This window comes from Amblyomma mixtum, chromosome 7 (assembly GCF_055824585.1).
Source record: "Amblyomma mixtum isolate Tamu chromosome 7, ASM5582458v1, whole genome shotgun sequence".
Classification (NCBI taxonomy): Eukaryota; Metazoa; Arthropoda; class Arachnida; order Ixodida; family Ixodidae; genus Amblyomma; species Amblyomma mixtum.
The window spans coordinates 14,933,033-14,961,029 of NC_143018.1; the positions used below are offsets into that span (position 1 = coordinate 14,933,033).

Sequence of the window (27,997 nt, forward strand, 5' to 3'; positions counted from 1 at the left end):
TTACACAACCTGAATATTGGCCTTGGCCGACGGCTCAGGCACATGTGCGTCCGTCATGACGGTCTCATGCAACCGTGTGTACGACGGTCTCCTGAGCCGCAGCGGTGACATGGGCGCGATGGTGATGTTTAGCTCGTTGGCGCCTTTGGACATGGCGGCCTTGACGGCGTACTGGTCCATGTTCTCGACCGGCACACCGTCTACCATGAGAAGCACGTCGCCAGGGTAGATGCGCTTGCTGGGATTCACGACTTGCACGTCGGTCACCTGCACGACAGCGAATGAAACCTCGCTGACAGCCGTGCTCGCATGCATAGTCGACCCGTGCAGTGTACTACGGGTATTTTCAACACAAACACCGAGTAGGCAAAGAAAAGCGTCCCTCATAGTCTGAGTGGCTTTTAAATTCCATAAACCAAACTAGACAAAGAAAAAAACTGGAGGAGACACACAAGCTTCGCCTTAAATAGAGTTAATATGCAGAATTGGTCATTCTCTACCTTAGATTCATAGATAGATAGAAGTCCTCATACCATTCCTGGATCAGCGGTTCACTGTCCTGCGATGGCAGGTGCGGCCAACGGTGGTGCTTAGGATGCCCAGGTTGTTATTAATTTAACTGCCTCTTGCCATGGTGGTCACTTTGCTCACAATCCGGTGGGCAGGTTGTGATGACGCCACAGCGTCACGTGACCTAGGTTGGCCGATGCCTCGCAACCGAAGCGGCCGAAGTCGCTTCGGTTGCGAGGCTTATAACGGTCGCCAACGCTGCCAATGCCGACGCCGTTAAAAGTATGGGACGTCCAGATATCTGATGCGACAATTCTGCGAAAGCAGTTGGATTTGCCCTCGATATTACTTTGATGTTATTACTCTACCGAATGCTTTTCTGAGCGGAGGTTTTCCACACGTGACATAATTTTCCTAGAGGGTGAATGTGGGTTGAGAATGGCGTTGGGAGATTGGGCAGCCCCCTAGATGGTGCGGTTGGGAGGTGACTGGGGTGCGATGCTTCTAGAGGGCAGCGTCATTGAATATAATTTCTATGCCACTTTTTTGTTCTGCTGCGGCGAGGGCGTCTAGTGGGTGGAGTCCTTGTCGAGGTAGGTTGTTGGTTGGCGGCGCATCTGAAGGGAAGAGTCAGGTGGGCGACGGACCGTTGGGTTAGGGTGGGACCGCAACCAGCTGGTTCATAAGATGATGCTTCGGCTCCCAGCTCAGGGACCATGTTCACAATGCACTGTGAAGATCTTGAACAAAACCCTCGTGCTGAAAGCCGAAATATCTTTTTAATCCAGTTCGACGGCGTCCGTGTTTTTTAGTTCGCCAGCGTTAAAACTCCCAGTATCGTAAAAAGCGTCCGGCGTTTGTTTTGATGCGTCAAGCCTCGAAAGAGCTAACGAGGAAGACAGCTACGATCACCTTCTGGATGAGGTGGCAGTGGACGGGCGCCTTCTTTGCCTCGTTCCATGCCTTGGCCTCGAAGACCTTGAAGCCGTAGTTGCCGCTGCCCCCGCAGGTGGTCTTGATTGCCCGGACCTGCAGGGTTTCCTGGCCGGCCGCCTTGAGGATCTGGTCCCAGTCGCGGCGCGACTCGAGCAGCCGGAAGGCGCTCGAGGACAGCACGGTCACCACCAGCTGGTCTCCGCAGTCCTGCATGCGGCGCCTCACCTCGGAGATGGGAAACTCGGCGACGTCGATGCCGTTCACCGCCACGATGACGTCACCCTCGAGCACGTGCGACGCCTCGGCGGGACTTCCGCCCTTCACTTTCTGCGCGTCGCCGTCAGCGCAGAGAGATAAGTGCCTTGAATAATTTTGCCTCGAGCACAATGTTTAACAAAGGCAATGTTAACACATGTTTAAATTAGGAAGTTTGCGGGTGTAAGGCGGCTGCAGCTGGCACGGGGCAGGGTTAATTGGAGAGATACGGCAAAGGCCTTTGTCCTGCAGTGGACATATAGGCTGATGATGATGATGATGATGACAGCGAATGTTTAACACATTGTTTAACTGGTCTCCGTCTGGGCTTGACTTTCCTTCGTCCAGATGAAGACAAACCAATCCTAGAAGCGTTTTGTAGCGTGCGGAGGCTTTCCTCTCAACGCCTGTCTTGTCTTCGTCTGGGCGAATGCTAGTCGGGCTCAGACGGAGGCAAGATATGAGTCGGGAGGAAAACCGGTTCGCTGACTAACGTTTTCAATAAAGTTCCGACAAGAGGACTGTCGTCATCTGGAGCCGACTTGACTTGTCTTTGGATAGGCCTGGCTTGACTTGTCTACACCCTGACGAAGTGCTGAAACTGTCGAAAAGTTGCTCAGCGGACGGAGGCTTCTCTGCATCCATTTGTTTGAGTTTATATCTACATTTTAACAGGCGTGCGTGGTAGGCGGTCGATGCATGCTTCCGTGAGAACTTATCTGTCACTTCGACGATAAGGACCCTCGTGCAGTAGACAAATGAGGATTAAAAAACTACGATCGCAGGTTTTGTGTTTCAGCGTCTGCCATTCTAGAAAAGTACGGTAGCCATGACTGCTTGAATCCTAATTATACAGCTTTGTCATCTTATGTTTTTGTAGCGAAAGCTACACTAGGCTAGTTAGCGGCGCATTTCGGGCGGTCGTCGCAGGCCAGTACTGCGCATGCACCGTAACCATGGTAACCGGTTGCCATGAGTGTTAAGCAACCTTGGCAACCGGCGCCGAGAGTCGAGCATGTTATGCTTGGCGCCTAACGTACCTTTCGCTACGTATATCCTGGCCTAGCTGAGCTAAGCCACAGCAAATTTTTTTAGCTGTGCCCATTAAATAGCTAAGCGTATCCTTGAAAATAATTTCTTACAGATTAAAACCGGCAAGAGTTAGCTCTTCTTTGAGCTCTGTTTTCTCATAGCAGCCTGGTTTTCTTGCTTTGATCTCAAGGTTTGTCAGCAGTGCGACGAAAACATTTAATTCAATGTATTGACGGTATAACGCAAACTCTGGCAAGTTTATTCTACTTATAGCCTTCACCTGTCCGAGTGACAGATCCCAGTGCTAGTAGAATCATGAATCAGTGGTGAGAAGAATCGGAATGAAATAGAATTCGATTAGGTTGGTGGGTAGACAGGTAAGTAGGCACGACCACCTGACATGCGACGGTCCCAAATTCGTGTCCCGGACCAGAAAGATTTTTTCTAGAACTTTAAACATTCGAAAAAGGTGTGTAGCTTTTCTGCATGCGTAGCTGTACGGCTGAGCTCAGAGAAATGCTAATGAACAGTTCAGCCTTCAAAATAGGCACACATAAGATTGTGGAACTCGTCTCAGATGCTTCACTTCATTCGAAAAGAGGCATCGCGTCGTGCGATGCGTTTTGAGTTGTGAGGCCTTACGTGCGTCGAAAGTTTTCCTCTAAAGTTTTCCGGGAGAACCTCTAAAGAGTAAAAATGTGCGCCCTTGAGGGGAAAACGCCGCTGAAAACCCCCTTTGTACACCCTACAATTTGCAGCTTCTTTTTCGAATGGGTGCACCGAAAACACACGCACTTTTTGACGGTGCACAGTTGGATGGCATTTGGGTTTCATAGGTTGTAAGTGCGTGCAAGTTTGCATGAATGCTTTGACGCTTTCACGCAAACAGCGAGCTGATAACAAACCTCCACCATGAAGAATCTCTTGTTATTCTCCCCGATGCACTCCACAATGCTGATGCCGAAGCTCCAGTACTTGCCGAGGCTCTTGACTCGGAAGAGGATGACGTCCATTCTTTCCTTGGCGGTTATCGACTTGTCAGCTGACGCCCCGGCTGAAGGAAACAGGCCGGCGATGAGCATTCGGTCATCAGAAGCGCTCCTACGCAAATTCTAAGTGCCCAAATCATTGCTGTCACACGGCTGTACAAAGTTATTTGCAACTAGAAGCTGCGCAGCAGTGTCCTTTGATGCTTTTCTTCCTGCCATGAAAGTTGCACTCAGGACAACTCCAACTTTTGCTATCGGTAAAAGGCGAGTCTGTGGCTTTCTCTGGCTGCGTTTGTGTTTATCCGGGAGCAAAAGACGCATTTATTACCGGGAAAGTTATATGTTAGTGTTTTCCGCCGCTCCTCTGTCGAAAAACACAACAGAAAATGTTCTGTAATCACAATGAATTCTTTGTAGTATTTTTGTCCATCCACTTGTAGTTGCAAGAGAAATTTTTGTAGTACCAACAGAGCTTTCTGCACCATTGTGTGTTCGCTTATGGTAGCGGCATAACTACAAAAATACTACACTAGAGACGTCACAAGTTTTAATCAACCGCCGAATCGAAAAACGTGACAGAATCTTGCCCAACATACGACAAAATGTTGTGTCGTGACGACAGATTTTTTTGTAGTACTATAGAAAAATCTGTCGTCACGACACAATATTTTGTCGCATGTTGGGCAAAATACTGTCGCGTTTTTCGATTTGGCGGTCGATTCAAACTTGTGACGTGAATACCAGAAAGAACTTGTGATCACCATTCGGAAGGGTACAGCGGTGAATCCTAGCCTAAGGGATCCGACCACGCCAAAAGCGACGGTCATTGACGCACCGCAGTTTGTTTGCGAAAACGGCCGGTATTGGCGATACCAATGTTGCATTTTAACTCGAGAGCGTTAGCTCGCGAGGCGGAAAAGCCGCCGTCATTACTGGCGTCGCCACGCGGCTGTGCACGGCTCCGCCGCGTCGTTCGTGTCTGAAAAATCCCCGGAGCACCAGCGGCGGAGTCCTTGCGCATCTGCTCCGTCAACGCGCGGAACCGGCACCCTCCCATCCCCCTTCCCCACGCGCGGCTGACGATAGCGGTTGCCGATAAGCGGGCGGCGAAATTAGCGTTTTTGCCAACAGAACGCGGCAATCTGTCGATACAGGCCGACTTGAAGTTGCCCTCAGTGGCTTTAGCGGAATTCTTTGAGGGCACATTGGTCGCTACCTCGGGTGACTGCGTCACGTCGACACTGAGGGGGGCACGGTCTTCTATGTGGGTACGATACTCAGAGGTGCTTATATCACATGATCCCTCACTAACTCAGCGACTATCCAGGCTAGAAGGACTTGCTGTTGAGCTAATTGGTACCGCCTGGGTAGAAGATTATGGCTTGAAGAGGGGCACGCGCTTTCTTAACTGTAGTACGTGTCACCATCTCCGTGCCAGAATCTTGTCGAGCATTAGAGGGCAGCATCGCACTGCTTGAAATCAGCTGAACTTTTACACATGGAGCACCGCACACTTCGACAAAGGGTCCAGTGGCGTCAACGAAATAAACGCGACAATGCAAGCGCCTTTGATTAACAGCCTCGTCGTTGAGGGACTCGCCTCACATCAGGAGACTTAATTTAGGCAGATGACAGGCTGCAGGTTGAGGCCAATAGATGAGCGGCCTTTGTCCGCGCCACTGATGCGTCTCAGGCGACAGGCGGAGAGCAGTGCGACTTACTTCCGCTGTAGCCGCTGATGCCAACGTTTACGTCCATGTCGGAGGCCTTTTTGTAGTCCAGCTCCTCTGAGTCGCCGCCGCTTGTGTTGAAGAAGGACTCCCTCAGGTTCACGGGGCCGGTCTGCTTTTTGGCCTGCAGCGGAAGCCGCAAGTCAGCTATGGCGGCTGGCCGACAAAACCTTCGTGGTTACGCTAGACGCCGGTAACTAAATTGTACACCTTTCGCCTCAGCCACGCACTGAAGCGCGAAATTATTAATCACACGTCCTTCCTTCATGAACTCTCCAACATTGAAGTAAGCTATAAAGTACGCAACACAAGAAACGTCGATCAGTGGCACATTAAAACCAGGGTGTCGAACCGGAACTGAACCCGAACCCGAAACCGGAACCGAACCCGAATTTTCGCCCGGAACCGGAACCGAACCGAACCCATATTTTTTTCGCCATCTAGGAACTGAACCCGAACCGGAACGATTCAAAGGAACCGTTCCGAACCGGTTCGGGACCCGGTACAGCCCCACTTTTTTTTGCATCCCGGCATACGTCTTGTTTTCCGACAAAATGAGATGATCTATCGCATAGACTTACCCACCCGTAGCTGTCTGCGCTGGGAAGTGCGAAAATGGTACCCAGTATATGCGACAGCAAACTTACAGGAGGTCTGGTGCCTGGTAAGAAGGCTAATTGACGCTTCTGTAATGTACTGCCGCCAATTCTAAACACTTGTACGTCAGGTTTATGTGAAATCTTGAGTTATTACTCCTTCCTTTTACATATTTGCGTAAATCTTTAATCAAAATGTTAGGACTGCTCTAACTCAGTAAAGTACTATAGACACCAAACTTACGCTTGTGTGCTTTCTTTTTTCAAACGATGCGTTTGACGTTGGTGTACATGGAGCACCGCGTGGTATTCACCAACACATAATAAATAATTTATGTTTGAATTTCTTCTTGACCCTGTTTCGGTTTCACCAACATAACGATGGCTCTGACGTGTAGTGGAAATTAGGTCGCGTGAGGTGCTATAAAAAGGCAAAATATCTGCTGATACGTCGTTCGTGGTAATTATAGGTCTTGAAGTCGGCTGATATAAGTGCTACAGTGAGTCAAAACAACGTATCAGCGTTTGTATTAGTTTTACCGTGCCTCACGTGACCTAATGTTGAACTCACGTCAAAGCCATCATTCGGTTGATGAAACCGAAACAGCATGAGAGAAAACAATTATTTTCTAAATTTTTAGTGGCACTAGGCGAATACCACACGGTGATCCATGTATTCTAATATCTATGGCGTCATCTGAAAGGAGAAAACACGCAATAAAACGGGGTGTTTATAGTCATTTTTGTACCGATTGAGAATGTCTTCCTTTTCTTTGCGTCATTTCCCACCAATAGACGAAATATTAGCGCGAGGACCCAACAATGTTGTGATGGTGGTTTTTGAGGGAAGGAAATGGCGCAGTCTGTCTCACTTCTTGATGGGCACCTGAACCGCGCCGTAAGAGAGGGAGGAAGGTGGGAGGGAAAGAAAAAATTACCGACGATTACGTTACTTCCTAATGCGAAATTTGAGCGCAGCAAATAAGCTGTTTCACCTTTTCGATAGTGAGTGAACCCCAGCTGCGGAGTTGGTTTCAGGGACAACGCCGCCGATGCCGACACAAACAATATGATACCCTCGCTTCCGCAGCGCTAAGAACCAGGTCTAGCCGTGGGAAGGTGGTCACGTATTCGTCGACGTGCCGGGGCCTACGTGAAATAACCGGCGCGTCGGCAACTGAAGAGCACCCTATCCGCCACACAAGAACAGGGGGGGGGACCCTTTCCTCCTCTTTCTGCATGGCGGCGACGGTGTTCTATGCAGTCACGTTATCTTGACTCTCTAGCGGCGTCAGCGGCATCCAGCGGTATCAGTCGGTCGTTATCAGTCGGTCGCTGCTAGCGCTGGGGGGATGAAAGGGGGGCGGGGCTGGTTACGAGGCCGACGCCGACGACGACGCGAAACCCAGGAACGGACGCCAAAGAGCTGCGCTCTAAAATTAGGAGTCACTTTGGCGACTAAAGTGGTGCAAGGCGAAAGCCTTAGTACAGCATTCTGTCACGAATGTGGTTGTGAATGATGAATCAAGTGCTGCCAGCGAATGACGCGTCCATTGGCTGTCTGCGTGTGTTACTGATGTGTGGTTAACATGTTAAGCTTCGCCTGTAAGAGTGGAACGCGACAGCGTCTTGCAACGCTGCCAGGGAGTCCACAGAACGCCATCGCCAATTCGGCTGTACGCATTGCTGGACGGTAAATTTATTTTTTGAGGAAAGGAAATGTATCTCTCTCGCATATCTGGGTGGACACCTGCACCTCGCCGTAAGGGAAAGGGGGAAGATGGGAGTGAACGAAGACGCCGTATTAGCTAGACGCGCCTTTGTTCATTCCAAACCATTCAGCTGGCATTACGGAGTGGCTAGCGTGCTCGTATCGCACTCCGGAGACCCTGGTTCGATTCCCCAACTCGACCAATTTCGTTCTCGGTTTTATTGATTTATGCGGTCTAACTATAAAGGTTAATTAGGCTATTTCATATTTATATTATTGTATTTCTATCCATCGTGTTCTGTCATTAACCTGTCAATTGTTGGAACTGTCTAGGATGTTCGACACAACGTATATGAAACGAGCAACGTCTTACTGAGTGGGGAAGTGCGTGGTGGTGGAGGGAACGCGGCTTCGTACTTTTTTTTTTTTTTCAGCAGCGTCTCCTTCCGCGGACGCTGTTGTCGCTGCGGCCCGCGTCTTTCTTTTCTTTTCTTCAGACCTCTTCATTCTCCTCTATATTAATTAGGCTAATTTATTAATTAAGCAATTAACTAAACCCAGTCCAACTTAGTTGCAGCATCACTATACGATCCCTTTGATTGGTTGCATGGTTACTAGCCAAAGTACAATTGGCCCCATTTGAAATTCGCGCACTGTGACGTCACGAGCATTTCGACCAATTGAAAAGCGTGACATTGGGGGCGGAGCTGGTTACGAGGCCGACGCCGACGCCGACGACGACGCGAAACCCAGGAACGGACGCCAAAGAGCTGCGCTCTAAAAAGAGAAACAGGCGCAGTAGGGGTTGGCTCCAGAATAATTTCTACCAGCTGGGGATACTTAAAGGGCAACTGCATATGTTTTAGAAATCGACGAGCTTAAAAAGGTCGATTTTTTTTTGTGTGAAACTTCCAAGTAAAGTATGCGAAGTCCTTTTGGCCTAGCATTTGAAACGGTGACATAATCACCAATTAAAATTGCGACGGCCTTCAAGCTTCTCTGCAGCGCACAACACTAAGTAGGGGACGCATGATGACGTCATCGAAATTATCCGTACATTTCCAACGCATAAACGCCTGCTTTGAAGGAAAAAAAACCAACGGCACCGAAGTCAAAGCCCGCCGAAGGGTGTTTGGCACCGTCCAACGAGGCACGGCAGGGCGCGGCTGACGGCAGCAATAATTTGAAATCATACCTTCCGTGACATCACACTGAACTTCCCCGCACTCCTTTGTTGCTTTGAGGAGAAGTGCAAAATTTAATCTTCGATTACATTACTATTTCTAAATGGTAGTGCAAGAAACTTAGCATGCTTTACCTACCGCCTATATAGATTTGAATCCTTGAGTATCGCGAAATTCTCAAAAAGTAGCGCAGTTGCCCTTTAACGTGCACTGACATCGCGCAGCACACGGTGCCTTTTGCGTTTCGCCTCCATCGAAACGTGGCCGCCGGCGCCGAGTTCGAACCCATGTACACCGAATAAGTGACCGAGCGCCCTAACCAATGAGCAACCGCAGTGGGCAGTGCAACATTTACTTTTGTAGGCGCTCATTGTCTTAGACAGCAAGTTCTAAATAAAACCCCTCACGATGGGCCTGTAGGGCAACAAAAAAAAAAAATGGCTCAATGGCTGTGGAGCTCGGCTGCTGATTCCAAAAATACAAAAACCAGCGTGCTCTGTCGTACGTCGAAAATTCCCAGCTGGTCTCCGTTAATATGAAGTCCTCCACTACACCGTCTGTCATATAGCCCCTATGTCTACTCGACACGTTAAACGTGAGACATTGCGAAAAGAAGGATGTATAAATTGGTGCAGCTTCTTTTTTTTTTTTTTAAACCGCATATTGTTGTTATACGCAGCGAAAGGCGGGTTCTTGGAAACGGTGGAGATGTACTAATAAGGGAAAAATTAAATACCTATTACACAAAAGGGCAATGCGGAAATACATGTGCTCGCTGGCATGCGATAGTGATTACGCCCAAAAAGATGCTAGTGCGATGCAATGTAACTACGATGAAGTGATTTCGTTGTGCCGATTCGCTGAAATCGTTCTGCTTCTAAGAAAAAATTGCTGCCAGTCGCCAGCGCGCGGCTCCATCCGCTGTTCGCGCACTGCTCGATCTTGAATTCTCTGTCTGGCGACTTATATCTACTTTTCGCGGCCGGGATCGAACCCCGGCCGCGGTGGTTGAATTTCTTTGGAGGATAAATTCTAGAGGCCCGTGTACTGTGCGATGTCAGTGCACGTTAAAGAACCCCAGGTGGTCGAAATTTCCGCAGCCCTCCACCACGGCGTCTCTCATAGCCTTAGTCGCTTTGGGACGTTAAACCCCATAAACCAAACCAAATCATACCTTTCTACCTGTGCGAGCAACGAGAAACAATTTCTGCAATAAAATGATATTTTTGTCATGATGCTGTATTCTTTTGGGCACGAAGGTACGTCCTACCATGTAAGGTCCGTGTCTGAAGGGTGAAAAAGGATTTTGTGGCCGATTAAAACTAAGTCGAGCCCACTTATAGCGAACCTGACGGTCCCGCAGGTTCCATTCGTTATATCTGATGTTCGTAGCAAGTGGATTCTTCTTACAACAGCCAAAGATACTAAGGCCGCTATAAGCGGCAATTATTTCTTACAAAGCTGCGTTATGCGTGCCTACCTATGCAAAGCAGAGCCTGCCGCGGCTCTTTCCAGGCTATCTAGGGCGGTCATTTAATGCTCGTCGAGACCTTGCTGCCAACTATCAAATTTAGGGACTGGGTATAACTAATCATGGATGAAGTCTGCATGGCAACTGGTGGCAGGTCGGCCACGTAAATGAGATTCCTGGCAGTAGGAAGATCTCGCACTTGGTGTTTAACGCCTCCGTCAGAGCAGGCGCTTCTGCGACTTTGTGGTCCGCAGGAACGTAGTTATCTGAGGAAACATCCGGTCGGCTATAGATCAACAAAGCGTTGCCAGAAATCTGCAATCCAGATTTCGTGTTTTCGAGCTTCTTCTGTCGTTACAGGGCTGATCCAGCGACGAAGTAGCGCAGCGCTTGTGGAGCAAAATGCATCCGTTGCACTGTCCGCTATATGACAGTGCCTGCACATGGCAGCGGCGCCAAAGATTGAGACGACTGGGCAGGCTATGCATACCACGTGGCTGGCATGGCCAGCAAGGATTTCAAAATTATCTAATTGCTGTTTTAAGTTGATCCGCCAGATTGTTCAGTAGCTTCGCTTTTGACGATGCCCCTGTCTCACGCGCATCGCGCTTCTTCTACTCAGGATGCTTTGCCGAGCCGGCGAACGCGTAGGCAATGATCGCCCTCGTTGGCCATCGACGCAGGTTTGGCCGGCGGCTACTTACTATTTCAATAGAGAATTATAGCACATGGTTACCGTGTTTACATTAGCATGTATAGTGTTACCGGACGCCGGACTTTCCGGTTAGCGGTGCGCACAGCAGTGCCGCCTTTTAACTCCATTTCTGGGTTGACATGTTCTTTCCGGGGCGGTGTCGTGAAGGTTGAGAGGCGCTATTTCATCTGCGTGCTTAGCGGAAGGGCGACCTCTACAACCTCGGGGCAGTTCACCACGCCACCTCATTGGCTATAACCGAGTGGTGTGGCCAGAGCTGTTCGCTGTATCTGCGATGAATTTCCGTTGCCCTTTTGCATATTTTCACGGTTTCATCACACCCGCTCAGAATAAGCGAGCTTTCGTTATATCTGTGGCCATTAAAGTGGGCTCACAAAGACGGCGCGAGGACAAACACATAGACAGCACAATCACACACATATAGCAATCTTCTCAGGCTGCTGTTCGAAACAGGGTGGGTGCTCCGAAGAGCTCAGCGGGATATACGGAGCCTTTCCCAGGACTGCACCCCACGAACAAACCAACCGCCAGGTCGGGGTGCGCCTGTACCCATTCGGTGAGTAATCGTCGGTGGGATTACCCACCGACGGTTACCCACCCCTGCACATCCGCTGACTTCGCTTTAATACATCCGTATCAAGAAAGTTTAGGTAAGGATGTAGATGTATGGGTAGAGGAAGTAATGACCGATCGCAAAATTAGTCATCTGCCTTGTGGAGAGGCCGTACAGGTAAGTAAAAGCCAAGAGTGAAAAAACCGAATGAATCAGCACTCGCGAGCATGTCCAGAATAGACAGGCAAGCACTTACTCACCTATTAAGCATAGCTGCCAGAAAGGGGTTGTTTGTGGCTTTGGAAATAAATGCCTGAAACAAGTTTGTAGACAAATGGTGCATGCCAGATTAACCCCTTTATATCGCTCTATCAGGGCCGCAAAAAATTCTGTGGACGCAAAGGTTGCATTTGATAGCGCCCCAGGAAAAGTCCCAAACATTCTATCACAAACAAATTTCTTACTTTACTATAGCGTGAAGCCACGATTAGCTGAGTTTTTGAAGATACTGAGCTATAGGGGCTCAGGATATATAACGTGAGTCACAAAGGCGATGTCGAATAGATGATTTAAATAAAATATGTTTGGTAAGTTCTGGATGTTAGGGAGAGCCAGTGCTCCCACGAGGCTCTCGTTGGGTGGGGGATGGGCGGTGGAGGGGTTCTCGAACATTTTCTTACCATGTAGTAAAGGAGGGGGTACTGGCAAGTCGGTTTCGGTGTGAAGGAAAGGTATCTGTCTGTATGTATACGGACCGATACATGACAGTTTTGTTTCTCAGTAGTGCGCGGTAACGTAGAGGGTTCGTGCGGCGGCAATTTTGGGGCCCCGTAAGTACACTGCGTACGAGAAAGTCTCAACTGACTAAAGCTTTAAGGGAGACCTATTACTCGCGCTACGGGGTCTCCCAAACTGCTCAAGCAGGAGGGTCTTGTAGATGCAAAATGTATCGGCTTTTCATCCTACTTGAGAGGACATAGTAGTAGCGCTAAAAAACAAGGACGACAGGGTAGACAAAGACAACACAGGCGCTAGACATCAACTGACTTTATTCTCGAGAACAACAACGAATTTATAGGCGACAATCAGGAGCATAAAAAATCAACAATTGAATCGCATGCGTGACGGCTCTTCCCGATACAGGAACCTCAAATCTTTAGTGCGCAGATAAACATTTGGTTTGCTCACGTACGATTGCCTTTCCATGGGAATGAGAAAGGCTTCCAATACTTCCCGCTCTTTCTGATCTGCATTGACATATATCACACTTGTCTGCTCAAACAAAGGGGTACATGTTTTTTCATTATGCTTACATCGTTTGTAATGTTGATGTCTAGCGCCTGTGTTGTCTTTGTCTACCCTGCCGTCCTTGTTTTTTAGCGCTACTACTATGTCCTCTCAATCCAAACACAAACTAGCCCCGCTTTCTGCTTTAAATTTCATACTACACCTCGCAAGGTGGATTATAGCGTATATACATAGCCGATTTTCATTAATTTCGAGTTCATTTCATTTTGCGGCTTTTACCGTAAATTCGTCTTTTTGCTGCGGACAATAAATAAAATGGGTAAAGTGAGAACATCTCGCATTAAACAATTTTTTCAGGCTCAAGTAACGCAGTAAACACGAAAAAAGGAAGACAGAAGACGACACGAGCGCTGACTAACAACTGGTTATTTTATTCTTGGAAAAGGCGCAGAACACAGGAAACAACCCCAGAAAAACAGAACAAAGGTTAGAACTTAAAAACCATACTGCGCATGGAAATTACAGTCGAGTCGTGACGTCTTTTCAACGAAATTCGAAGAGTATCTTCGATAGTAGACGGCACTCACCTAACTCCTGGACCTCACACAATGCCAAGAAAGCCTGACTCCTTATCTACCAAACTGATAGATGGTGAAGCAACACACTCATCTTCTTCCCTACTTAGAAAGGCAAGTCTCCAGTTTAATCAACCTGATCGAATTTGTAGGGAGACGGTGGAGCCCTGTATGATCGGGAAGGATGAAGATGAGCGTGTTGCTTCACGATACATCAATTTCGCAGATAAGGAGCCAGGCTTTCTTGGCATTATGTGAGGTCCAGGAGAGAGGGGAGTGCCGTCTACTATGGAATATAGTCTTCGAATTTCACTGAAAAAGATGTCATGACTAGACTACGATGTGCATGCGTAGTATGGTTTTTTAGTTTTAATCCTTGCTCTTCCGTTTTTTGGATTGTTCACTGTGTCCTGGGCCTTCATATACTTTTCAGAGAATGTAATAACCAGTTCTTAGTGAGCGTCTATGTCGTCCCCAGACTTCCGTTTGTCCTGTTTACTGCCCTGCTTAAGCAACCGTTACCAACTAGCCCAGTTTTATGTTCTCGTAAACAAATCTTTGCATTTTTTATTTTGTATAGCGATATGCAAGAAAAAAGAAAACGCATATCACTGAAACCCATCTGCGTTCTTTTTTTCTCCTGAACCCGTTTGAACCCGTTTGAACCGGTTCGAGACGGTCCGAACCGGTTCGAACCGGAACGGAATGGCCCTCTGGAGCCGAACCCGGAACTGAACCCGAAAGGCGTGAACCCGAACCCGAACCGAACCCGAAAAAATACCGGTTCGACACCCTGATTAAAACATACAGAACAACATATGGCTGTCAAACACTTGAAAACATATTACCGCGTCTACTAAATGCTCTTTGTGTCAATGACATTGACCTAAAAACCACCTCACACAGAAAGCTTTTAGAATATTTTTTATTTGCAGATACTGCATTGAATCTGTGAACCGAATTCACTGTATTGCACTCTTCATTGCTTTGTTTGTCATTTTGTTTTTCTTGCGGGAAGTACCTGTCGCGATCTTTTTTTTTTTGCAATATTGTATTTAGTTTGAAAGTGTGCCACGGTTTTGTTGCCAAAGTTCGCAGCTGGGTGTCCATGGCCAAGTCAAGCGGTCCAAGAGGCCGCTTTTACTATGGGCACCCTGTCACCATGTATATTGTGGTGGTAAATAAAATAAATATCAAATTATATATGTAGGTTCCTGGAGCAGAACCCAGACAGCGCCTTGGTCGGTTTGGCCGACTGCACGACTTGTCAGTTCATCGTCATCATCAGCTTAACTACATCAACTGCAGGACAAATACCTCTTCCATATGCCTGCAATTAACACGGTATTAACCCTGTCCTACGCGAGATGTGGCCACCTTATCTCCACTGACTCCTTAATTTCATTCGCTCAGGTGACTCTGCTGCCTCTGCTACTCTTGCCAACTCTTGCAATCTACTCCATTATCCTCAAGGACCATCGCAGTTGGTCCACATTCTTTGCTAAAAGGTCTACTGGCCTTAAAACAGTCACACGGTAGACATCTTAAAGCGTTAAGCGCGCGAAAAAACGAGAACGACTAAGAAACTCGAGATTAATAACCGACTAGCCCACACCAAGATATTAGTAAACAAGATACACAGCATGACCCGCGGTTCGTTGCGGAAATACTAATTAGAAAAACGTGAATGCAACTCCGTCCGAGGTAGCTACAATGGCCCCCGCACAAGTTCATTGTGATCCCACTCACGAAGTTTATCATCTTCTTGAAACTGGGCGAGGAGAAAGTGTAGAGAGGCCGCTGGCTCTGCGCGTCGACGTCCATCATGTCCTCGATCTTGAGCAGCTTCCTCTTACGAGTGTTGCTGGTTGCGCTGACGGCTGGGCACGAACGAGCGGGACTGAAAGTTAGGCGGGTTCCAAAAAAAGTGTCTCCGAAAAAACGCCCCGGAAAAAATATCCCAATTTGCAAAGCAGGGGGGCGGGGGGGGGGGGGGGGGGTAATTGGAAAACATTTCTGCGAAGGGTGACTGCGGAACCGGTCCCCGTGGGTAGAGTCCCATGTCCAGGACCTCCGACAGCTTTTGCTTTCCTGCAGGCCCGCGCGATCAGCCGTTGGTGATCGCTCAGGTCAGGGCTGGACACAGCAGGTGTTGGTGGTTGGCGCCCTAAGCAGCACAGGTAAATCTGCCCAATATTGCAAATAAATAGTTTCTGTCTGGTCCTTTGTGGGACGTGCCTTTGCCAATATGTGTCCAATATTGGGCCGATTGTCTGTCCTGCTTGGGCCAGGAGGCGGGGGGTTTGCACCCTCTTATGTGGAGTGGTATTGAGTGGGTTGGGCGCATTTGCATGACGGGCAGTGCAAGCAGCATTGTGAGGGAAAGAAGGTATGCTTTTAAAGAAGGAGTTCGTCTCGAGGCACTTTCGATGGCGAGATAGGCTATAATTTTTGCTGCCAGTGCATCGCCTAGATTCGAGAACAGCATGATCCCTCTGTCTAATGAGAGTGCCAACGCGAAGCTTTGCAGAGCGCGCATGCAGAAAACTCACTGAGGCGCTCCGGTTTGTCTGCGTCTTTCCTCCGGGTCATGCACTCTGCAATGGCCGGAATGTTGCACAGGTCCTTTGTGGTCGCCAGCCGCTTCCAGTTGAAGTTGGCGAAGAAGGGATGCTGCCGTATCTCGGCGTACGTGGTGGAGCCCAGCCGATCGACGGGGTTCTTCTTGAGGATCTTGAAGACAAAGTCCTTGGCCTCGGGTGTGGCCGAGTGCGGGTGCTCCTCGACCTTGGGCCACTTCAGGGGCTGGTTGATGATCTTGTCCGTCAGCTCCTCCTTGGTCTCGCCCCGGAAGGGCACCCGTCCCGTCATCATCTTGTACATGGTGGCGCCCGCCGACCACCAGTCGCAGGCGCGCCCGTACGGCCGCCGTTTGAGGATCTCCGGCGCCATGTACGGAATGGTGCCCGCCGACTCGCCGTCGTGGAACTCGAACGCCGTCTTGGCGAAGTATCCCTTGCACACGCGCTTAGAAACTGCGTCGTAGAACATGCGCCGTGTTCGGCGCGGTGCTCAGGAAACGCGGTGACCTGTGGCCACTGGCAAGCAAAAGAATTGTCTACAGCGCTGTGGGACCGAACACGTACCACGACATATTTACTTTGCGCCAAAACGTCCCTGAAACACCCTGCTGTGAATTATGCTCGAGCTGCTGGCTGGTCATGCTTCGTCACCGTCAACGTGTGTCAGATTTGAATCGCAGCCATGACGCAGCTTTACGGAGGGGTGTACTCTATAGTTCGTCCGTACTGAGGACAGAATGCTTGTCTAGAAAGCCTGAGCTGCATGCTCTGGACGGGCTCTGATCTATACATGCAGCATTTAGCTATACCACCAACGGTCTACATATGAGCATAAGCAGCTGCTCGATGCACCTGCAGCGGCATAGTCTTTTTTTGCCTTGCTGGCCTCCGCGGCTTCAGCGCCCGCTTTCTCAGTCCGGCGCACGCAGTTCGGGCGTTTTATACAAGTGCTTTGCCCCCATGTACCAGCCATATGTAATCATCACCATCATCATCACCAGCCTGACTTCACTCACTGCAGGGAAAAGGCTTCGCCCACATCTCTCCAAATTAACCCTGTCCTCTGCCAGCTGCGGTCACATTATCCCCGCAAACTTCTTATCTCATCCACCCGCCTATCTTTCTGTCGCCCCCTGCTACTCTTGCCTTCTCTTGGAATCTTCTCCGTTACCCTTAAGCACCAGCAGTAATCTTGCCTTCGCATTACCTGCCATGCCCAAGCCCATTTCTTCCTCTTGATTTCCACTAGGATGCCACAAATCCATGTTGGATCCCTGACCCACCCTGCCCTCTTCCTGCTTTTTAACGTTTCACCTAACATTTTCCTTTCCACAGCTCGCTGCATTGCCGTTAAGGTGACTTAACTTAAGCCATATATAATAACTCTTATTCAGAGCGAACGCGTGTGCTCCTATGTGCATACGTTTTTCGTTCGCTTATAATGTATGAAAAAAATTATGCACCAGGCGCGTCGACGGCTGACGTTGCCAAGAAATTTTCACTTTTAAATGCGAGAGCATTATATTTCCACGTATCACTATAGTGGCCGTTGGTTCGCGCTCAAGGCCGCAGGAAAGGGGTGTTATCATTTTTGTTTGTGACGCGAGAAGCGACTGGACTAATCTCGATTCATCACAGGCAAGAAGAGCTGCATCTACGTTTTTCCAGATTACTGTAGATGATCTTGACCTGTTATCTCGAAGTTTCCTCGCCGGCTTTAAATTGAGCGATGCCACGAGCGGCGGGCATTCGTAGTTCGACGACTGACGAGCACATTTGTTGCTTACGCCGCCGCCGAGTGATTCAGTTCTTTTACGGGCGCAAGTCAGCCCAAATAAAGAGCTTCGTTTGCAAACCTTGTCGCTGTATTACTGACCGCTGGACTGCCGTCACTACAACGTGACAATATGGCTAAGTACGCGTCATCAAAAAGCATCGGCAAATTTTGTCTGCACGTTCATGTCGTTCTATAAAGATATATGAGAAAAAGTTTGATTTTATTAGGTAGTGGGTGAAAAAATCTCACTAAATTCCAAATTTGGTTCACATGGATTAATTACTTAATTAAACGCCAAAAACACGCTTAGACATCGCAGTAGCCATGGACGTCGATATAGCACTTGGACGTCAGAATATACATGGCGTCGATATAGTATGTGGGCGTTTTGCTTTCACATTGCTCCAGCGCTGATCTCCGCAGTTATGCGAAAAAAAAACTCTAAAAAAACAAAAACAAAAATAGAAATAAAAGAAACACAATGAAACGAAAATAGAGGGAGAAAGAGAGGACAGGGAATGACCCTCGCATTTCCGTTCTTAAGCACACTTAAGTGCAATCCTTTGCCTTTGTTTCACTTCTCGCGCGATTATGAACTTCCGCCAGGCTGTGAGCAGGCAAAAGTCTACAACTGAAATTTTAATAAAAATGGAATAAAGAGAGTAAAGCTTACAGTGGCCGACGCAAACCTTGTTCGTGTCGAAGTCGATGACCTTGCACCTCCCGCCGGGCATGATGAGCATGCTGGGTAAAAAAGCAAGTGTTACCAGCTGCAGGTCACCTCGGAGTGTCATGCATTGTACTTTGCCGCGAAGATCCGCTGAGCGATTCCATCGCCTTTGTTTAAAGCAGTACAGACACCTAGCTTTTGGGTGTGTGTTTTCCTGTTTGTAATGATGCGTAAGGCATTATTATACATGGATTACCCCGTGATATTCTCCTACGATCGCTAAGTAATTTATAATCTAATTTCTTGTGCTGTTTCGGTTTCGGTCTCAATAGCCGGCCGATGGCTGTGACGTAAAAGTGCGGTTACAGGTCGCGTGAGGCATAAAAAAAAAAACTGCAATATAATCGGTAATTCTACATTTACTGTCATTCCGGCTCTTGCTTCAGCGCTGTATTGAATTAAAACGATGAAGCAGCGATTATGTCGACGTCTTTCCATGCCTCACGTGACGTATAACCACTCTTTGACGTCACAGCCATCGTTCGGCTGTTGAAACCGAAACGGAACGAGCATGAGAGAAAAATTCGATTATAAATTATTTAGCGGTTGCAGGGGAATACCACATGGTGATTGATGCATGGTATTGTCTTCCGCATCACCGTAGAGAATAACACATGCCACAAAAATGAGCTGTTTATACTACTTTAAGCAAACCTTAGAATTTCCTCCCATGCTCCGAAATTATATAAGCACCCATCTGTGCTTTCCCGATGAAGCATTATTATGCCTCTCAAGGTAGGTACTAACATTAGAGCCCTCTGAGAGCGGGCTTACTTGATGTGCAAGCTGGTATAGCCTCTGCGAGGGAGAAGCACAGCAATCAACGTCGAAACACTTTGTAAACGACACAAACTGCCGACACACATATTTGAGTCGCTGTCCTCTTACCACCTCAGAAACAGCCAGCTATGCGTCACTACATGACACCTGATGAGGAATAACGTTTACTTACAAACGTGTGTAAAAAAAGGCAGGTCAGTACTGATGTCCCCCGGTTTCTCAGGCCCTATCCTCTCACACTGCGTTCAATACGGGTAGTTCGTAGTCGAATGTGTTCACGGAAATCCCAAAGGTAGAGTAAATACGAAATGACGAAGTAATTACTTATTGTCGCCCACAAAAGCGGTCATACGGCTTCAGACGAAAATAATCCGTAATTTGCCTCTGGGTCCGTCATTCTACAGAGCTTTGACCCAGAGGCAACCCATCAACTCTATAGCGGCAAGAAGCACAGCCAGCCTTTTATTGAATGCGCAGAAGGCCTAGTATATCGAAACTGGGAGATGTGTTAACTATTTGAACGAAAACATCTTCGACGGAGGTCCGTCTGGTTGGGTTTTTGAGATAGTTGCTCCCAGGCTCCAAGTGCCCGGCTTCATACGTCGGCGAAACAAAAAATGGCTGTGGCTTAGCTTGGTTAAGCCCGGTAATTGCGAAAGCAATATCCGTAGCCACGCCATGGTTCAGCTGGTAGTGTAGCTGGTGGTGGTGCTTGTGGTCAGACTTGTGGTGATGCATCGTTTATCCAATCCAATCCAATCCAATTCAATCCAATATGCTAATATGGTAGCTATCGACCTCGCTACGCGACGGGCTGAAAGTGCAACTAGTATTGCTTTCACAATAAAAAACCTCCACCAAAGAATAAGGCAGCACAAGAATGACATCCGGCTAATGAATTCAGAATCCAACCCCCTCGCTGAACACTGCGAGCGCGCCGACCACCCAATAGCCTTCGAGGAGGTGAGCGTCTTGGCCGTGGAGCCAAACCTGTTCAAGAGGCGACATGTGGAGTCATGGCACATTCAGCTCACAAAGGCGGCGATGATTAGGACTAAAGGAACGCTCCCCTCTACGTACGTTAGTGGACTGCGCCACGTGCTAACAAAAAGAGAGCGAAGGCAACACACCGCTGCTGCTGGCACACTTTAGTCACCCCTGAAGAAGGGACCGAGTCGGTCTCGAAACGTTGGGCGAAATTAAAATATTGGTTGGCGTCAGTTTTTTTTCTCTCAACTGTGTTAACTATATGTTAAGGGGACGCAGTGAGAATGTAAAATATGCGCGTGAAGGTATAGATTTTCAAGGTTCTCTGTCAAAATAATTGTCTGACTTGCAAAAGCTCTTCGCTTGACCTAGAAAACAAACCAATTATTAAGAAGAACAAAACACGGGTCACATGGGAAATCATAGGATCTGAACGGACACCTTGACTTGGGGAGGTCTGCGTCAGCATGTCCTCCATCATCTTATCTGACAAAGAGCAGGCGCATTTGAGCCTTGTCTACTCTCCGTCCGTTGTCCCCCTTTTCTGCGCTGCTGTCATTTTTTATAAATATTTAGGGGGGCGCGTTTGTCTAAACTTTGGAATAACAATGCCTGAGTGTATAGTCCTTGCGAAATATAATTGTGTTTAACTGAACGCTTTGTGAGAATGCGGAACTACGTGATAAAACTGGAACGGTGCATAAGGCCTAATAAAGCTAGAGCACAAACAACGGCAGGTTCACAGTTTTGCGCACAACCCGGTCCCGCTGGGCCGTGTACTCACTTGGAGACTTTGATGTCCCGGTGCAGGAGGCCACGCAGGTGCATGTGTTCTAGGGCGAGGACGAGCTGCGCCATGACGATGCGGCACTCCTCGGTGGGTAAGTACACAGCCTTGTCCACCACCCGCATCAGGTCGGCGCCGCAGATGTACTCCATCACGGTGATGTAGGCTTCCTGGACAAGCAGTGCGCCTCTTTTCACGTGCTCGCGAGATTCACCTGCTGTTGCTCAGATATTCGACACGTCGCCACTTCGTCTTCTACAGAACAAGGGCTCATTCACGAGCTCCGAGAATAGGCGCATTTCAGCAGAGCGAAGCCGAGTCGAAGGATACCATGATAGGACAAATAATTATTGTGCACGTAGCAATCGATTAAAAAAAAAATCAACTCTCTGGAATCTTCCAAATGCTTTCTCAATGAGCATCATTTCGAAAATTGTTTTCGAGGAAAGGAAATGGTGCAGCATTTGTTTCACATATCTCGACGGACACCCGAACCGCGCCGTAAGGGATGGGATAAAAGAGGAAGTGAAAGCAGAAAGGGGTGCCGTAGTGGAGGTCTCCGGAATAATTTCGACCACCTGGGGATCTTTAACGTGCACTGACATCGCACAGCACACGGGCGCCTTTTGCGTTTCGCCTCCATCGAAACGCTACCGCCGCGATCGGGTTCGAACCCGGGTATTCCAGCTCTCTTGGAAGGTCCAAGACTGACAAAAGCGACTCAAGCGTTTGGTATACATGAGCGCTGAGTCGTCATTTAACATTTTTTGCGCTGCACATGTCGTGCCCTATAACAACACTGCATAGTTCAGCGTCACGTCCCTTTGTACAGGGACCCCCTCAAGTTTATATGGGTCTAAACGGAAGGGCCCATTCTGAGGCTTCTTAGGTGCGCTTGTGGAGGGCCTATCGTCGTTGTCGTCGTCGTCAGCACGGTTAACTGCAGGATAAAGGCCTCTTGCACCAATCTGCAATTAGCCATACCCTCCTGACCTCTCCTATGTTGGCTTGCTGTTGAGCGGATTTAATTCTGCTCATATCAACACAACATACAAGGAGCAAATAGCCGAACGCTTCAGTACATCAGAGATAACCGCACACTCTTACCCAGGCCCCATTAGTCAAAGTTCAACCTAACCCTCTCCTCTTCCCACTAAAGCTCTGCAGCTTCGGATGGCGTGACACAGCTCACCATCCCAACTGTCCTGTAAGGCAGATACAGAACACACTCTCGGCCCCGCCGTGGTGGCTCAGTGGTTATGGTGCTCGGCTGCTGACCCAAAAGACGCGGGTTCGATCCCGACCGGGCTGGCCAATTTCGATGGAGGCGAGATTCTAGAGGCCCGTGTACTGTGCGATGTCAGTGCACGTTAAAGAACCCCAGGTGGTCGAAATTTCCGGAGCCCTCTACTACGGCGTCTCTCATAGCCTGAGTTGCTTTGGGACGTTAAACCCTATAAACCAGTCAGAACACACTCTCTATTCATGTAACGCTTCCAGTACCTCTCCTTATCTCCTTACCCTCCCCCTCCTTCCTGGAGTGCTTGGCTTCACTCGGGCCAGTTGCCCTGTAGCTCCAGTCTGACAATACGTTGAAGTCTCCCTTCAATTCCTACGCAAGGCGCAAGCTATTCTACATAGAGTGCCGAGGTTTAGTGATACGAGCAACGAAAAGAAAGCACGAACCGTAGCCTGGCTGGTATGATCTTCCTTCTCTTCTCTCGTTCCTGCTAGCACGCGCTTAGGCATCGTATTCGTAGATGCTGAAAGCCGCCGATGACTCCTCCTCATGCGTTTCAACCTATCTCCAGTGCACGCACGCCAACTTATATCAATGGACGTTCCGTCCCGATCCTTGTATAGCTATAGTACTTCATGCAGTCGAGACGCACTCGCGATTTCACTGCGCATTCCGCAGTCGAAGGCAATCCACCTCGGAATAGGCGCTGGGCTTCTTCATTTCTTTCTTCTAGTCTGCTTCTGCACTTGTGACCGGTCAGCCATCGCTATGACGCGTTGCTGCGCAATGCTCCGGAAATGTGGCCGCCAAGGGGACAGCCTTTGCAGTGACGGTAAATTTGTTTCAATATACAGCACGATCTTCTGTTGGTAAGACAAACAACTGCAACATAAGCTCCCAGTAGTGGTGTCGGCAGCTTTACTGCCCGCATCAATGCTTTCACTCTCCAGACTACATGGCTCGCATGGCCAAACGCGCCTGGATAGGATTCATTGTGCTAACGTAAAACAGAAGCCAAGACAAGACGATCGCTAGACATGACCCTGTCTTTCATGCTAGTTAAGCCGAACTACCGTCAAGCCCACCACTCTGATTCATCTAATAGATATCAGTAAAAATTAATTGAGTAGACTGATGGGAAGTCGAGGCCCAACAGGGAGCCGATTTTTCGGGCCCCATGTATGGCGACCACCCCCTTAGCACTGTTCACCAGCCATTGCAGGCTGGTGGCCGTGTTATCAGTCAAGCGCTTCTCCCAAGAATTTGGAATGGACTCGATATTGGGTGAGACTGTAGGAATGGCTTGTCAGTGCTAGACCGTGTCGCACCACTATCCCTCCCTCGGCCCGTCTCAGCGCCCGCATATCGGCAATGGTCCCACCCTTCTGCTCCACCTAGTTATCATTCTTTTAGGCCAGCGGGTTAACACGCGAGTTGAATACGACTGCGACTTCGTTCATCCCACATGAAGTTCCTCATGCAGCTATAGCTACAAAATTTTCTTTCGTCGTTGGTGGTTTGGTTTGGTTTCGTTTATGGGGTTTAACGTCCCAATGCGACCGAGGCTATGAGGGACGCCGTATAGTGGAGGGCTCCGGAAATTTCGACCACCTGGGGATCTTTAACGTGGCTGCATTCCTTTTCTCGAAGCTGAACAGAGTGAGCTGCCGCCAGCTCAGCCATGCGCATGCTTACACGAGTGCAGAAGCAAGCGTAGTACTTGACCAGGAAAGGGCTCTTGATGACGGAGGCGACGACCTTGTCTATGCAGGCCTGCTTGTGTCTCTGGAACCGGTCGCAAGCCACCAGCTTTATCGTGCAGATCAGGTTGGTCGGTTTGTACGCTGCCTTGTACACTGCGCTGCGGTAGAAATGGGCAGAGATACAATGTCTGTCCCGTGCTTGTGCCAACTGCTGGTTCTCTGCAGTCGCGTTAAGAAATTTATCGAGTCTCGACACACATTCCAGGCGTCACACTCGCAAAGTACAGCTTAGACACCTTTTGCTTCCGCTCACACTCGCCGATGGCGGAGTGCCTTCATACCTGTCCCGTCGGAAAAATATTACGGGACGATGAAACTTCCCATGCAACAATACTGCGAAAGCAATTGGATTTATCCTTGATGACTAATTTGATGCTTTTACTTTACTGAATGCTTTTACTAAAAGGCGAGGCTTCACACGCGACAGATTTTTTAGAGGGCGAAGGTGGGAGAAGGTGGGTGGTGGGCGGGTTGGCATCTTTCTAGGTAGGGGGTGGGTTGGAGTGGAGAGGTGACTAGAGGGTCGTGCTTCGGGAGCGCTACTGGCTTCCCCACTGCGTCTTTGAATTTGATTTCGCCGTCGCGTTTTCATTCCGCTGCATGGGCTTGGGATGAATTTAATTTCGCCGTTGCGTTTTCATTCCACTGCATGGGCTTGCAGTAGGTGGATGCCTTGTGCAGAGTGGATGAAGATCGGTTGCTGGCGAGGAGGCTCTTCTGGAGGCTATAGAGTTGAATGAGTGGCGGATGGGGGGGGGGGGGGGGGGGTGCACAGCAGCAGTAGTACTTTCGCAGTAAAAGAGATTCCTCTGCAGTTACTGAACGGACTCGGTGAAGTTCCCGTAGCTATTGCCGTGTAGCATCCTGCGAAGCATCCCAAATCCGCATGTGCTTCATTTTCGGCACTTCTTGAGAAGTGCAAGATGATAGTATATTATAAACTCTCCTCAAAGCCCTCGTCCTACTGCACGTCTTACTGAAGCAACTATCTGAGATGGTACCTGTGAGATGCATGTGGCCTCAATCTCCAAGGGTAAGAGTGCGCAGCCCTACCCAGAGCATTTCGATACGCGACACGCGAGCTTCCCGGGCATGCACGCGACTCACCCGAATCCTCCGGCACCGAGCAGTTTCACGGAGAGGAAGTCATTCATCTTGGGAATGTATGTCCAGAAGGGCGCAATTTCGGCCATGTTGAGCTTCTCGGTTTTGCCCACGATGGCGTCACCGACGCCCATCCAATCGGTTGGCGGCACCTCGGAAATCTTCTCCAGTGACGTGGCCAGCTCGCCAATGATGATGGTCAGCTTGCGGATGCTGTTGCCCAGATCCTTGGCGATGTCCTGGGCCTTCTTGTAAGCCAGGGCGTGCAGACCTGCTCAGAGACGAGGAAACGGTTGTGGGGGCCTGAGGTAGGCTGAAGGAGACAAGACCGACTGTAATGTGGACGAAGGCCAAGGACCAGAACTGTTTTTTCAGGACACGGAGAGTTTATACATATGATGCACACGGTATTAAACACTAGACATAACTCTTGACAATAGACAGTCAGCCCGTAAATTATATCCAGAACAAACGATACAGCGGTTAAGCGCAGGAAAGTATCTTCTACGGAAGTTTCGGATGAAAATGTCCTCACAATTTTCGCGCTGTTCTTTTTTTTATAATTCTTCGTGAGAGCGGTTAAGCTCTCACATGCAGAGCAATTACGCTCAGTATGATGGAGGCGCGATACCAGAAGCTTCAGTTGCCCTTGAGGTTGTTGTAAGACCCGTTTTACGGTAGTAGACCCGCATTCTGCCTCCGGCCATGACTGAGTTTTGTTTATAAAGGTGCCTCACCTTGGTCTTCTATATACAGTTACTGATTGCGTACAGAATCGTATTTTCGGCTTGCACAAAGAGTAGTCATGAAAGACGCTGAATGTCATCATGCTCCTAGACGTTCCGCAAAGGTCTGCACTGCGCCCACCTTTCTTATATTACCTTCAAAATTACATACAAAATTGGGCGGCATGACAAGCAACACTCTGGCGCAGACTACAGACACACTCTCTCCCCTCACCCCTTACCCTAGCCCACTATCATCCCTCCTTCGCCAATCCGGCATGCGCCCTATGCCCAGAACCCTTCGCTTCTTCCCCCCACATCCTTTCCCTCTGCTCGGCGGACCCTCCCCCGCGGGACCTAGATAACCTCAAGACCTGGGAGGACTGGGAGCCCCTGCTGCGCTCGGAGGACCCGGCCGTGCAGACCATCGCCACCGGCCGGGCTGCCAGTGTTATGGACCTTAGGAACATAAACACTTGAGTGCAGTGGGGTCGTGCGGGGACCCTGGGGGGGCGTGCCCCGAATTCCTTGTACAATAAAGTTTTTTTCTCTCTCTCTCTCTCATCGATTGTGATGTCGCTTCTTGTAGGTCGACCATGACCAGATAGTCATGTGGACATTTGCAGCTACAATTTTTTTGTGCGACAGCACCTCACCGATGAGGTTCTCGGCCGTGTCCCGGACGTCCTGGAAGGTGATGACCTGCCGGTTGAGCTTCTCCAGTATGTCCTGCGCGGCTAGCACCACTTCCTCCTGGCAGAAGTGGGACAGGGGCTCCCGTGCCAGCTCCACCTTGCTCTCACGGCGGATGAAGAACTCGAGCAGCACAATGGTGACCTTGGGGATGCGGGGGAACAGCGTGGTCACCACCTTGGCCGCGGTTCGCTTCTTCTCCTCCATGGCGGCCGCTGCGTGCGCATGCGCAGTGCGACACTTCGAAGCCACTCGCCAGGCCCATTGTTTATTTTTAGACCCCCATCCGAGATCCTGTGATCGTAGTCCTCTTGACATGACGTCGTCACACGAAAGGCGACGTAACCTTTGTCCATCCGTCAGAGGACGCAGAGACCATGTGACCTGGTCTTCATATAACTCTTTCGCTACATTTTTTTTCCTATCACATACGCTTGCACATACAGCTTACGCTCAAATTCATTCCAAATGTTTTGAAATTTCCTCACAGGCCCCATACACAAAGTACAAAGGTAGAATGGGATAGGCACATAACTAGGGGATATAGGTTTTGATGGCCTGCTTGAAATTAATCTGGTTGATGTGATTTATGGTGCCTCGAGGGAGATCGTTCCAGGCCTGAGACCACGTGGCGAAATATGACAAGAGGATAATGGTGGTCAGTGCAGCGGAAGCGTAGATGGCCCTGTGATTGCTTATGCGCAAACAATGGGCTGGCGATTTTACTAATACTCCTGAAGAAAATTTTCCGTGGTTTGCCCAGGTTAGAAAGTTTATCTTTGGTTAGAAAGTAGTGCCTAGGTTAGAAAGTTTATCTTTGGACTTGAGTTTCAAATTAGACACATTAGTGTGAAATGAACAGTCATATATGAACCGGGTAGCGTGGTAGGTTGGTGAAGGTACTGTTGACGTGTACTGCAATCTAGCATGACCAGAGGTTAGGGTGCTTATACGACCTCCGCGCAACGAAGCGCCCGACGGTAATTAAATACGCATGACTGTAATTGTGTCTTCCTTGTCCGCTATCTAGCTCAGCATTGCAGCAAGATCCCTTTCGGGTACTTAGATTCTTTACTTGGTGACGTCGTCAGCGGCTTATGCTTGCAATTAAAGAATTACCTCCAACGTTATTTCTCTCGACTCAGAATGATAAACGAGCTTTTGCCGAAATCCCAGTTGTTGTCTCCGATTTCATCGGATTTGCCTCAGTCCGCCTTCGGATGGCTGGTCGGTTCAAGATTCGCTGGCTGCCCAAAGCGCAATGCTGCGCTCACGAACTCACGGTCGGCCGGCGGCGGCGGCGGCGGCCCCAGCATCGGCGGAG

General features: G+C 49.1%; 1 protein-coding gene across 1 annotated transcript; it reads right to left on the minus strand.

Moving 5' to 3' along the window:
• On the minus strand, positions 1-27,995 carry LOC149335087 (microtubule-associated serine/threonine-protein kinase 3-like). Its single transcript, XM_089553872.1, has 12 exons — positions 27,956-27,995; positions 26,637-26,888; positions 25,259-25,526; positions 24,084-24,249; positions 21,146-21,318; positions 18,538-18,608; positions 16,058-16,540; positions 15,255-15,385; positions 5,444-5,576; positions 3,639-3,787; positions 1,423-1,773; positions 1-267 (listed from the first exon to the last, which is right to left on the minus strand). Exons 1-12 carry the CDS (start codon positions 27,987-27,989, stop codon positions 1-3), a joined length of 2,478 nt encoding a protein of 825 aa, XP_089409998.1. The 5' UTR covers positions 27,990-27,995.
• Between the last annotated feature and the right edge of the window lie 2 nt (positions 27,996-27,997).